This window comes from Vitis vinifera, chromosome 11 (genome assembly GCF_030704535.1).
Source record: "Vitis vinifera cultivar Pinot Noir 40024 chromosome 11, ASM3070453v1".
Taxonomy (NCBI): Eukaryota; Viridiplantae; Streptophyta; class Magnoliopsida; order Vitales; family Vitaceae; genus Vitis; species Vitis vinifera.
In genome coordinates this window covers 10,795,564-10,807,978 of record NC_081815.1, presented here as the reverse complement: position 1 = coordinate 10,807,978, position 12,415 = coordinate 10,795,564, and the positions used below count along the sequence as shown (strand labels likewise).

At 37.4% G+C, this 12,415-nt stretch overlaps 2 protein-coding genes across 2 annotated transcripts; one reads left to right on the top strand and one right to left on the bottom strand.

Annotated features, from left to right (window-relative positions):
* Positions 1-1,488: 1,488 nt before the first annotated feature.
* Positions 1,489-2,956, top strand: LOC104880722 (B3 domain-containing transcription factor VRN1). The gene is made up of 3 exons (XM_059740794.1): positions 1,489-2,207; positions 2,281-2,408; positions 2,533-2,956. Exons 1-3 carry the CDS (start codon positions 1,625-1,627, stop codon positions 2,800-2,802), a joined length of 981 nt encoding a protein of 326 aa, XP_059596777.1. The 5' UTR covers positions 1,489-1,624; the 3' UTR covers positions 2,803-2,956.
* Positions 2,957-4,721: 1,765 nt separating this feature from the next.
* On the bottom strand, positions 4,722-10,637 carry LOC104880723 (probable disease resistance protein At5g63020). The gene is given in 5 exon segments (XM_059740827.1): positions 4,722-5,074; positions 5,725-6,040; positions 6,043-7,614; position 8,758; positions 9,654-10,637. Coding segments are annotated over 5 exon segments (2,754 nt in total). The 5' UTR covers positions 10,470-10,637; the 3' UTR covers positions 4,722-5,025.
* Between the last annotated feature and the right edge of the window lie 1,778 nt (positions 10,638-12,415).

Below are 12,415 nucleotides of genomic sequence, written 5' to 3'. Positions count from 1 at the left end.
AGTTGTATAGGTGTTAACTAGTACTGGACTCCTAAGAGAAAGTGCAATGAGATCATGTTAAACTATGTACAACTTCTTTGATAGTTAGTGAATTTAATTATGACGGTTCATCTTATTTTTAATTTTTTTAATCTAGAGTTTTTATACAGTTATTTCATTTATATGTAGTATACTTATATGTGATCAATAGTTCCTATTTTCATTAGTCAAATCATTGGCATATTAAAATGGATAAATTTAAAATTTAGACTATATTGCATAGACTAACTATTAACCACCATTCCTCGCCATGGATAAAGTGAGCATTATCAAGGAAATTAAAATAATATATTAATTATCATTGCAAATTCTTTTCTAAATTACTATATAAGTCTACTATCAATTATAAAATAGAAGAGAAATAAGTCATCAAACATGATGGAATTCTATAACGTACTCAAAAATTAGAAATAATGCAATATACCAATTATTATAGCAATTTTTTTTCTAGCTCATTTCTTTAAGATGCCTACCCTATTGAGAAAAAAGAAGGAAAAAATAATAATAAATTCCTTTGGAGATTTTATCATTATAAACTATAAAGTTAAAAACAAAAAAAAATGTAATTAATAAAATAAATAAATATCGGGAGAAAGTGAAAGAGACGGAAAAAAAAACAGAAAGCACACACACATCTTCCAAAGAAAAAGATAGAAAAATGATAGTGATGTTCGAAAAATAGGAAATTGTAACACCATTTTACTTTAATGAAATCAAAATCTATGAAGTTTAACCTTTTTTTTTTTTCTTTTAAGGAACTCTTTTTAATAGCGTGTTTTCAATCATCGGGAGACGTGGAAGATGAAAGTGGGCCTATAGATCATATGCTAAAATGTAAGTTCTTTCTGAGCTAGTAGTGTTTACTGCATTCACGTCCCAGGTAACGGTCCCAATGTCAAGGCGCCAAGATCCTATGACTGCTGCTGAATGAATGGTTCTGTTGGAAAGCCTTAGCAAACTTCTGATACGGATTTTCTACCTTATTATGGTCAATGCAATGGTTTTGCAGTTGAATCTGTTTCTGTTTCCCTGGTCTATACCGTTCGAGAGATACCATCCTCCAGACACTACCGATCTTGATCCCAGAGCCAGAGGAGACTATTTTTATTATCAACCTCCTGGTTGCAGGTAACATTCGAAATTTATGAGATGGGGCGTGAGGCCATCCTTCGTTAATTATCTAACCGGATGTACCAAATATGTGAGAGGCGTTCCGTTCCTTGCACCATTGAGCAAAGTTGTGAAACTACTAAGATAATCTAAGTTGGCCCAAAGTTGAAATGCGAAGCAGAAAATTGATAAAACATATTTTTTTTTCCACGTGGCAGAGAATGGGAAGGGGGCAGGTATAACCTGTCATTTGTGATTGGCCTCGAGCCCCGGAAATGTATTAAATCACATTTAACCCAATTTCATCTTCATCCTCTCCTCTTCCTATTCCTCCTCAGGTCTCAGAAGCCCATGACCTCCACCCAGAAGCCACACTTTTTCAGGATCATACACCCTTCGTTTCTTACACATGGATACCCTGTGAGTATTCCTCTTTCTTGCCTTCTCCTAATTTTATTCTTTCGTACTAGTATACATGGTACTACAATGTGAATTTGTCAACAAAATTTCACAGGGAATTCCTCAGACTTTTCTAAGAGAATATGGAAACGGTCTCTCACATTTTGTGTACCTCCACCTTCCCACTGGCGCTGAATGGCGAGTAGAATTATTGAAACTCCATGGTGAGGTTTTGTTCAGCACTGGATGGCAGCAATTTGTTGAACATTATTCTATAGAATATGGGTATTTCTTACTATTCAGATATGAAGGCGATTCACATTTCCATGTGCTTGTATTTGACATGACCGCTTCTGAGATTGAATATCCATATGCTACTGATCCAACCATAGACCATGCCCACCACCAAGTTTCTCTTGAGATTTTGGATGATTTTCCACCCTCCCAAACAACAAACCATGTAGACATGATCGATATTACCTCTAATGAAGAAGAGTTCCACCCTAATGAGGCAAGCAGTTTGCTCAAGTCTGAGGAAATTGAGAGTGACTTTCCATCAACCCAGAAAACAAGCAAGACAAGAGGAAAGAATTCTTCTTTGAAACCTCATAACGCTTGCAGTTCCCACACATATCATTCTTCCATTCCAGATTGCAGGGGTGAGAATTTTTTACTCGAATTTTTGTTGTCTTTGATTGATGGTGCTGTTGTAATGTCCTCCATTCATTGCAGATGGAGCTCTGCAAAGAGCTAAAGTTTTCAAACCCCAAAATCCTCTTCAAAGAGCTAAGGCTTTCAAACCCCAAAATCCTTTCTTCATTGTCACCATGGGATGGTCTTATGTCAATAGACACAATGTGGTAAGCTTGGAATAGAAAATGCAGCTGAATTTTGTGGAAAAGAAAATGAGTGTGCATACCAAATTTCTTATCCAATCCTAGTGACTTTACAAAAGAAACGAATCTTTTGTTTACTCCTTTGCAGACGGTACCATTCCGTTTTTTGAAGAGGCACTTCAGAACTGATAACACCAATACAACCCTTTCGGTTTCAGATGGAAGAGCTTGGTCTATCAAGTACATTATGGGAGCAAGAAGTGCGCATTTCTCTGCTGGTTGGAGAAAGTTTGCAGAAGATAATTCTTTGGAAGTAGGTGATGTTTGTGCCTTTGAGCTGGTAAAATGCACTGAAACTTCACTCAAGGTTGTCATATTTAGGAAAAAAGAAGATGGAAATGGCCGCCTGCAGCATTGAAAGAAGAAAATCTTTTGAATTAGGAGTTGAAGGCTCAATTTTGCATGCTTTTTGAAAGAGTTCAGATGAATTTTGAGTTGCATTTTGATGGTCTTTAAACCTGAAAGTGAACTGTATAGTTAATTTTGACTAAGCAACTACTATATAGGATGAATGATACTATTTAGTTGGTCTAATTTTGCTCTCTTCATTTCCAATTGATACTGTTTCCATAAATTTGAGTGGACCTTATAACTTGAGTTGTTGGAATTAGAAAGTAAAGAAAAAAAAAAAAGACTTCGGTTGTTTGGAAAGATGTTGTACTTGTGATGTTGTTGATCCATTACAAGTGGAATTAAGCAGTTTGAAGTAAGTTCCCTATAAAAAGTTCAGAGCGTTGAGGGCCGGCGAACAAACAAGTTGGCGCTCTTCAAAGACTGACATATTTCAGATCAAAAAATCATTTCTTCATAGCCATCTAAATTTATATGTTTTTGCTTTACTTTCCATAATTCTCATTAAAACCTTAATAATTGTCTTTTTATGGAACCTGTGCAACTACTTATGTTTAATGTGTTTCCCCATTTCTCTTTCTCTGCTCCAGTCTTAACCTGTGCAAAAATGCTAAAATACGAGGATTGCGGGCATAAATTTTAGAAAGGGCTTATTATCATTCATGTAAACTCCTTGATTGTTTTGGGAGAAAGAAAAAAGTTCATTTAGTTTTTGCATTTTAGCTTTTTATATTTGAAATTGTTTCACTTCTCCAAGGGCATTTACCACCACCTAATCTATCTTTTCTTTCCAATTTGGAATTGCTACAAATTCATTAGAGAATTGAGTATCAATGGAGGCCAAAGAGGAAAAAGGTTGGAGTCATTTCCAGACGAGTGGCTGCTGCCCCTTCAGTCATACCCCTTCCTCATCTTCTCCCTCTGTTTTTTCTCCATTAATGGACGTTTTCTGTTGAAAACCGATGCCTAAAGGATAAGGAGAGAAAGAATGACATAATACCCCACATCAAAATTGATGGAGAATCCATCTCATCATGAGGCCCTTGCATGGAAACTCTACTTTTCTCTGCACTCATGGCTGCTCAACCATTCTTTCATGTGCCTTGTTCTTTCAAGTCATGTTTGGTTGTCAAAAAAGTTGAGGGAAAATACCAGGGGAAAAAAAAAATTGAAGAGGAAAATTAAAAGGAAAAAAAATGAAGAGAATCTAAAAAATAATTAGTCATATTAGCACACAAATGAAGACAGCCAATATCTAAGCTTAAAGAACATGATTTGCACTCAAAATACTTGGAAAATTATATTTTAAAGGATATAAAAATAGTAGTTTTGAGGGCTAATCACTAGTACAGAGTTAGACCATTCACTTTTTCAGAGAAGAGTCTTCTCCTTTTCTTTAGATTCTTAATTAGGTATCACCTTCCCGTTATGACTAACAGGGACTTATTTCCTTTGCCATCTCTTTTCCTTAAAATTCTGGTTACTAGCTAGTTTTCTTTCTAAAAGAGAAGGGAAAAAACATTGGAATAATTTGATTGAGATTAAACATTAATGGTTTAATACTAGCTGTAATTGGACAAAATAAAATGGTGGCAAAATTGACATAACTCTAACAAGAAAATGCACAACTTCTGTTTGAAATTAACATCCACACCACTCTATTGATCCTTGTAATCAACCTTAATTGCTTTGCCAAAGCATGTATTAGCTCCAGAGGATATTAACTAGGAATATATTCTGAATCACACTTGATATTTATACTAATAAGCTATTTGGGAGTCAAATTTTAGAGGATTCCATCGCTCCTGGATAACAAAACCCCTATACTAATTTCTCAAATGGCTTTCTCAACCTATCCTTATGCCTGTCCAGCATAATTCAAGAAGCAAGATTATTTGTGTCATTTGCAACAACTAAACTTTGGAATTGGATAGAAATGATCATTTGTATTTGAAAAATTGGAATGAGCGTTCACATAATTCCATTCCCAGCCTGAAGTATGATGATGGCAAACTGCAGAACTGTTTTGCATCAAGTTCAGGGAGATTAGGTAATATTTGATCAGGACTTCTTGGACCCTTCAAATGCAAATCTCAGAAACCGCTTGATGCCAAAAATTCTACTTTGAATTTCTTCTAAACTGTCATTCGGCTCCATATGCATGTCTTCAGATGTGATGCTGCATCCCACCTTGAATTCATTTGGTTTATCTGGACTTGGATCCTCAGCTTCAGTATATCCAACCATTCCCATATGTCATCCACCAGTGGCGCAAATCTCTTCTTGCCCCAAGAATTAAAAAACCAAAAAAGAAAAAAATAACATAAGGAAAAATAGATAAATGTTTAAGCTATAGGTATGACTATAGTAGATTTTCTTGTTGCTCCACCTCTTCTCCATTCCATACTCAAAATATTAAGGTGAAAGTGTGGTAGCAGCAAAAACTAGTAGAGGAAAATACAAAGTTATTAGTAAACCATTATTTATACCACTAAACTATAAAAAATATGTAGACTGAGCTACAAGTTGCAAGTACCTCGCATTGGGGGTAAACCAATGTGTCCCCATATGACAAAAAGTTAAATACATTATGAACAATCAAGCTTTCATTCAGAGATGATACGATATGCTCACTTAATTTTCATGTTCTAGAAAAGTAGCAGTGCAAATTTACAGTTGGTAATACGAGTGGCTTCCACATAAATACGGTATAAAACTTCAGCAAAGGCAGGGCCTATGAAGAAAAAGACAAACTAAGAGAGAAATGCTGGAGACAAGACAATGGAAGAAAGAAAGAAAGAAAGAAAGCATTCCTAGCTATATTCTGATCAATGTCATAAGCAAATGGAATTATTGTTTTGCCATAAAACAACAAGGGGCAGCTAAAAAAGTATATCCATGAATGATAATAGAATAGAACAGCCCTCACCTGAGTTTTGGAGTTGAATATGATTGAGATCTTAAATGGGGAATACAAGCACGTTGAGTGGCTTCATCCTCCCATTCTAGCTTGTTCCACCAGTCTTCCTCTCCAGAAATGATGATTCCACCTTCCTTGTCACATTCAGAATTAAGTGGGAGCTTCTTCAGCTTTGGGCAACCGTTTGCATGAATTTGCTTCAAGCAATGGAAGGGCAAAGTATTCCAATAAATACTCTTCAATTCCGGCACACCCGATAAATATAGTCGTTCAAGTTCTGAAAATGGACTCAGGATTCCCCTCACATTCCCTGCCTCAGCTACCCTTTATGTATCACTTCAGTGAGACTGTTGCAATTTATAATGAAAAGATGCCTAAGATTTGGAGCAAAAATAAGCCATGTTAGGTCCTTCAACATCGGGCACCTATCAACCTCTACCGTGTGAAGGCTGTGGAAGCATTTGTGGAGGCCATGCGGTGCTACTGTCTCCTTTCTGTACCTCATCCAGTCTACCTTCAAATCTTCAAGAATACTACAATGACCGATGAAAATGATATCGAGATTCTTCATATCTTCTAGAAATGATATATTGATAGAGCTTGAATCATTGAAGATTTTGAAGCATAAAACTCGAGTGTAGCTCCAGGATTTGCCTGACAGAAACTTTTTGAGAGCAGAGCCACTTTTTAAGGTGATACTTAAATTACCCAAGTGCATCAATAACTCCAATTCCTCTACCAAAGTTTCATTACCACCGGATAAAACATTCTCTTCTGTTATTCCATCATGAGAAGAACCACAGTAGGCCATTTTCAACACTTTCAAAGTCGAAAGACTTGATATTAAACCCTTAGGAATTACATCAAGTGCTTCTGTGCCATTTATGTTGAGGCTCTTCAATCTTACCAGGTTCTTAAGCTCAATGGGCAACTCTCTTACGCTTGTAAATGAAAAATCGAGATACTGTAATGAGACCAAATTGCAAATTTCCTGCGGCAACTCAGTAATTCCGGCATTTTGTGCAAAGCTCAAAACCCTTAGAGTGGGCATAAATTGAAAGAAGGCCCCATTTATGACCTTCAAACTGTTAACGCCAAGAAACAAAGTTGAAAGATTAGGGCATCTAGGAACTCCTGAGAGCTTCTCAATTTGGTTATTAATCAATGAAATTCTTTTGGCTCCCGTCCATCCAGCAACCTCGGGAACATGGGTCAACGAAGCACCCACTTGCACCACAAACTTTTCCTTGGCTCTCCCGAATTCGGAAGCTATCCATAATGCCATATCACGGATCACATCATGCATTTTAACAAAATATTCACCACACTCCTCCAATAAACATGCACGAATAAGTGTACCAATAATCATGTATCCCTCCGATCGAGATCCATCTCTGTGATGATCAAATACATCTATAAACCCCTCGCCAATCCAATTATCTACCAAATCTTCTTTATAAATCAATCTATCGTCGGGGTATAAGGAACAATATAAGAAGCAAGTTCTGGCTATATCATTAGGCAAACTATCATAACTGCATTTTAAAAGCGGAAGCACATCTTCTGGCATACCTGGAAAATTTGAAGCAGAGTTATGTAACACTTTGATGGCATGGTTCCATTCCCTGGGTGTCCTCTTGCAAGCCATAGCCCTACCTATGGTAATTAGCGCAAGCGGCAAACCTCCGCACTCATTTGCAACGGTTTTAGCAAGCTGAGGTATGTCAGGATGAAAATTAATGGTGTCTTCTCCCACTTTGCTCCGGAACAGATCCCAGGCTCTCCCCCACGCCAAACATTCTACTTTGATGATCTTCTGAGCCCCCATGCTGCAGCACACCTCCTCAGATCTCGTTGTAAATACTATCTTGGATTTATTTTCCTGGTCTGGAAATGGGACTCCTGATTCGTCCCTAGCAGCGGCAGTGGCAATGGCACCATCTGATTCGGGGTTCGATCCCCGGTAACGGCGCCATTTGATTCGTGCCCAATTGGTGTCTCAGCTGATTCGTGTCCAGCTGGTGCTCCTTGATTGAGGGATTAATCAACAAAATTTATAACCTATTACACCATATACTAGGGTAGCAAAGACAAAGCTATTATAGCATAGTGGCTCTAGGATCGTTCACTGGGATGGGTTTTCACTTTGCAAATGATATTAATTCAAAGCTGAATTGGTGCATTTTCATTTCAAGGTTAGCTTTAAAAGAAAACATAAAGATGTTTGAATGAAAAAGGTTTGGTTTAAACTAACCACAAATAGTAACTGATTTTACTTACAAAGAAAGATGTTTCTTGGAGTTCAGATCACTAGGCTCAGATTCCTCATACAAAAAGGGAGTTCCGGTCACTTGTTTCTTTTCCTCGCATTAGAGAATTAACATATAGTTAATTCTCTAACCGGTGTTGTACAAATGCTTCCTATTAATGGGTTCAAACACTAAATCCCTCTCACTGATGCACCTTGCAATGACTCATACCTCTCACCTAGCACTTGCCATTCAAGGTGATCTTTAACCTTGGATTACCCGTCAAAAGCTCGCAAGAGATAACTAATGGATGTCTCCTTGGAGTCCAAAAGCTTACCAAGTGTTGGCTATTCTAGAAAATCCTACCTTGAAGTCACCTCCCAAAGGCTCGCAAGGGGTAAACTAGTGCATCTCCATGGGCGGAAATCACTTGCCTTACCAAGTGTTGGCCCAGGTGATTTAAAGGCGTTTTAAGTTAACTAAAAAGATAAAAACCATTAACGGGTCACACTTTCTCTTCATTAAAAACTAAAACAACAAAACTTCCAAATTATGCATGTGGAAACTTACCCGGCTTTCCTTACTCCAAGAGACAAAAAGCTTAGCCTCTCATCCTCTAAGGAAAAATCCTCAGAGTTTGGTTAGCTAGAAATAAAAATGAAAGAGAAGACAATAATATATATGAAAAACAGAGCAAGTGCTCTGTTCGTTGATTCTATATATTGGATTCCATATATCTCACATCCCCCTTTTACAGTGGATGCAAGAAAGTTTATATAGGAAGGTAATTTACCCTTCCTTGGATACTTCCTAGCTAAGGAATTACATGAGTGGCTGAATACAAGGAGAAAATGGAAATTTATACAAAAATATCTGAAGAAAAATATCTAAAAGAATCGGTGGCAAATATCGGAAAGCACTAAGGACCATTTCGCAGGAGAAAATGGTGTCTGCGAGATTTCGCAGACATTCAAGGAGGGCTGCGAAATCACTTCGCAGCAAAAGGCTGATCTCGTAGGGCTGCGAAGTTGGCTTCCACCTTGAGGTTCCCAGCTTCTAGCTTGCGGCATATATCGGGCACCTTCAGAAGGAAATACACAACATTGTACAAAAAGGTTGCGAAATTCTCGCAACAAAAGGCTGATTCCGCAACACTTTGCTGAATCCTTCCTTCAGCTTGGAGCAGTCATCTTCCAAAGGCTGTAACTTCCTCATTTCAGCTCCAAATTGTACACGGTTTGAAGCGTTGGATTCTTGACTTCCTGAGATTTGAAATGGTATATAGCATGTAGAAAATGGACTTCGAGAAGTTCTCCAAAAGTGCGAAAGAAGACTGCAGCTGCTGTCCTCTGTTTTCTTCACTTTGTTTTTCCTCTCTCCTTGCTTCTCTCCTTGCATACTTTGAACGACTAAGGCAAAGGACTATGAGGCTCCAAAGCTTGGTTTCTTCATGAATTTGAGCTTCCATAAGCTTTTCCATAACTTGTTCAAGTAGCTCCTCCATCATTTGGCATGCTTGAATTGATTCATAAGCTGATAAAAACATGTAAACTTGCCACAAAATGGTTAAAACCAATTACTAAGGACCTTAATGAATTAATTGGGTTAAATGAATATGATTACTACTCAAAGGTGCTTAAAACCATTATAATTAGGTCTACAAAATAGCACTTTTTGGTAGTAATCAACTCCCACCCTCAAGATATCAAACCATTTCCATATATCATCCAAAAACAGCACAAACTTCTTTTTATTCAAGATTTGGAAAATCTCAATAGCTTTATCATCCTGACTTTTATTTTTCCAAATATCATCACAAAACCCAATTTTTTTCCAAATCTCATCCTGAACTTTCCTAGGATCTGGATCACTAGAGACGACAGCCCAGATGACGACATCAAAATCATGAGTTGTTTTATACAAGGCATTGTTGATTTGGGTCATTAGAGTGGTCTTCCCAACACCTCCCAACCCATATAAGCCAATGATCCACACTCCTTCCCCAAGACAGCCCCATACCTCTTCAAACTTTGATTCCAAGCCTACAGTGGGTCCGCTGGGCCTTAAGTTCACTGGAGTTGGCGGTGACCTGTCAGCCACCACATCGAAACGTCCTTCTCTCCTTAGAGTCGCCACTTCCTCTAGCTTTGTGGCCACTTTCTTTCCCAACTTGTACCTGGACATAAAACCCTTGATACGGTAACTGCCAAGACGGTTTGCCTCCATTGCAGCACTTCCTCTCATTTCACTGAATGCAGTTTCCAGGGCTTCCACCCTTGAGAGCCACCCTTGCACCTGATCCAGCGGCTTCATTTGTTGTCGCTCAGCAAGATCAACCTTCCTTTTCACATCATTCCTTAACTCGATCAGTTTTTTGAGTGCAATTCTCAAAGCCAACTGATTTTCTTCAAGTTTACATATGTAGTTGGCTGGCCTGCAAGTGCAACCCCAGAAGGAGGCAACTATGTCCTCAATGGAGACTGAGATCGAGCACAGGTTCCCCATGGTTTGCCCAAGGTACTATATATTTTCCAAAGCAGAAAGGAAGAATTATAACAAATTTACAGAGTATATGCAACTTTCGTCTGAAGATATTGCGATATTTAGCAAAAGAGGAGAGGAAAACATTCAAAAGTGGCTGCTACCTACCATTAGGGCAACTTGACAGGTTCTTCCTTAAGAAATAGGAGGCGTGGACTCAAGGCCTATGGACCGATGGATCTCCTTTTTAAGCATGAAAATTTCCATCATATATATATAAATAAATTTCATTAGATAAATAAATCTACATTCTTTAATTATTATAATATTATTACATCTTACTTATATTATTTTTAAAATCTAATTTAATATGTATTATCAATATTTTATTATCAAAGTTTCATATATAATTATTATAGAATTTTTTTTTCATCTTATTGAAATTTCTTTTCAAATTTTTTTTTATCACATGAAATCCGATCATCAGCTATATTTAACAAACTTTTTATATTTTCATTCTTGACTCATTGCTTATCAGCACTTCTTATAAACTCATTTCTTATTAGCATTGGCGGAGCCAATTGCGGCCTGAGGGTAGTCTAATTTAGGTAAAAATGTATAGATATTAAATGTATCTACTATTAAAGATTGACCCTGAAGCAAAATGTATCTACTATTAAAGGACTTTGAAAAGGCCTTTCTCTTCTATGGACTAAAGCTCCGACGAAAGACACCTTAGTCCAAGTGTTCCATGAACAAAAATATGTCATCATTTAGTGAGGAAGAGAGATGGGATGGAAGGGGGTCCTATAGGCTGAAATATTGGTATGAGTTGACGAAAGTCAACTTATTTTATTGCGTGGAAACTTAAACCTTTCTATTATATACCCGTTCCTTTATTTTATTTTATTATTATTATCTACCAATTTTGCTTATATAAGAAGAGTGTACATAAGTCCTTCCTACATAAATTTAGATTACTAACACTTGGTCATGCATAACTAATAAGGAAGAACTATGAAAAGATTTAAGTATATAGGGTTCATATAAGTTATAATCTCATATTATAGTGGTAATCAAATTATATGTTAGACATTTTTTAATTATGATAAATATGTGTTAGTCCAAGGGTTCTCCTAATCGGGTTTTGATGATAACAAATCATGGTTAAGTGACTAATTTGCTTAATGGTTAAGAATCTCAGGTATAAACTCGAAAATTCATCAAAGGACCAAATAGATACAAGATCAAGACGTTTGGAAGACTTGTGATCATAGGAAACTAATGTAAGATGAATGCATGAGTGCACTTAGGATTTTCACATGTTTCATGCAACTAAGAAAACCCGGTGTATTCTTTAAAACTTCGATTTCATTAAAACCCGAGTTTTTAACTAATGTACCTTAGGCAAAATGTTTTATAATTGGCTTAATAATTCACCTAAAGACCTTGCCTAAGTGTTAGAAAAGAAAGGAATTAAAAAAATAGGTTTTCGGGGCCAAAAAGGCTCAACCAATCGAGGCTATGGCCAACCGGCTCAACCGGTTGAGGAACCAATCGACCGGTTGACCTTGTTCGGTCGAGGACCGGTTGACCTCGTTCGGTCGAGGACCGGTCGATTGGTTGACCTCGTCCGGTCGAGGACCGGTCAAGGGATGCCAAAAACTTTCTCTCTCTCCTAGTGGCCTTCTCTTCCCAGTCAAGGTGATTCTCTTCCCAGTCGAGGTCCAGTCGAGGTCCGGTCAAGGACCAGTAGAGGTAACGGTAACCTATCAAGCATTAAATGTTCCAATGGCTAGTGAACCGATCGACCCCTAGCTCGATCGAACAAGGTTACCTTTTGTTGTTTTTGACTCCCGAGCTTAGAAACCTCTAAATTGAGAGCTCCATTTCATTTATTGATAAGAGAACACTTGCAATCAATAGTCTACCTACCTGTTCTTGATCAAAAAGCTCTCATTTATTTCATA

Excerpts from the sequence above, each read along its gene's own strand:
- LOC104880722 (XM_059740794.1), top strand. The coding sequence starts at position 1,625 with ATGGTACTACAATGTGAATTTGTCAACAAAATTTCACAGGGAATTCCT. Across the intron at positions 2,208-2,280 it reads TTCCATTCCAGATTGCAGGG|ATGGAGCTCTGCAAAGAGCT; the intron begins GTGAGAATTTTT and ends CATTCATTGCAG. Across the intron at positions 2,409-2,532 it reads ATGTCAATAGACACAATGTG|ACGGTACCATTCCGTTTTTT; the intron begins GTAAGCTTGGAA and ends ACTCCTTTGCAG.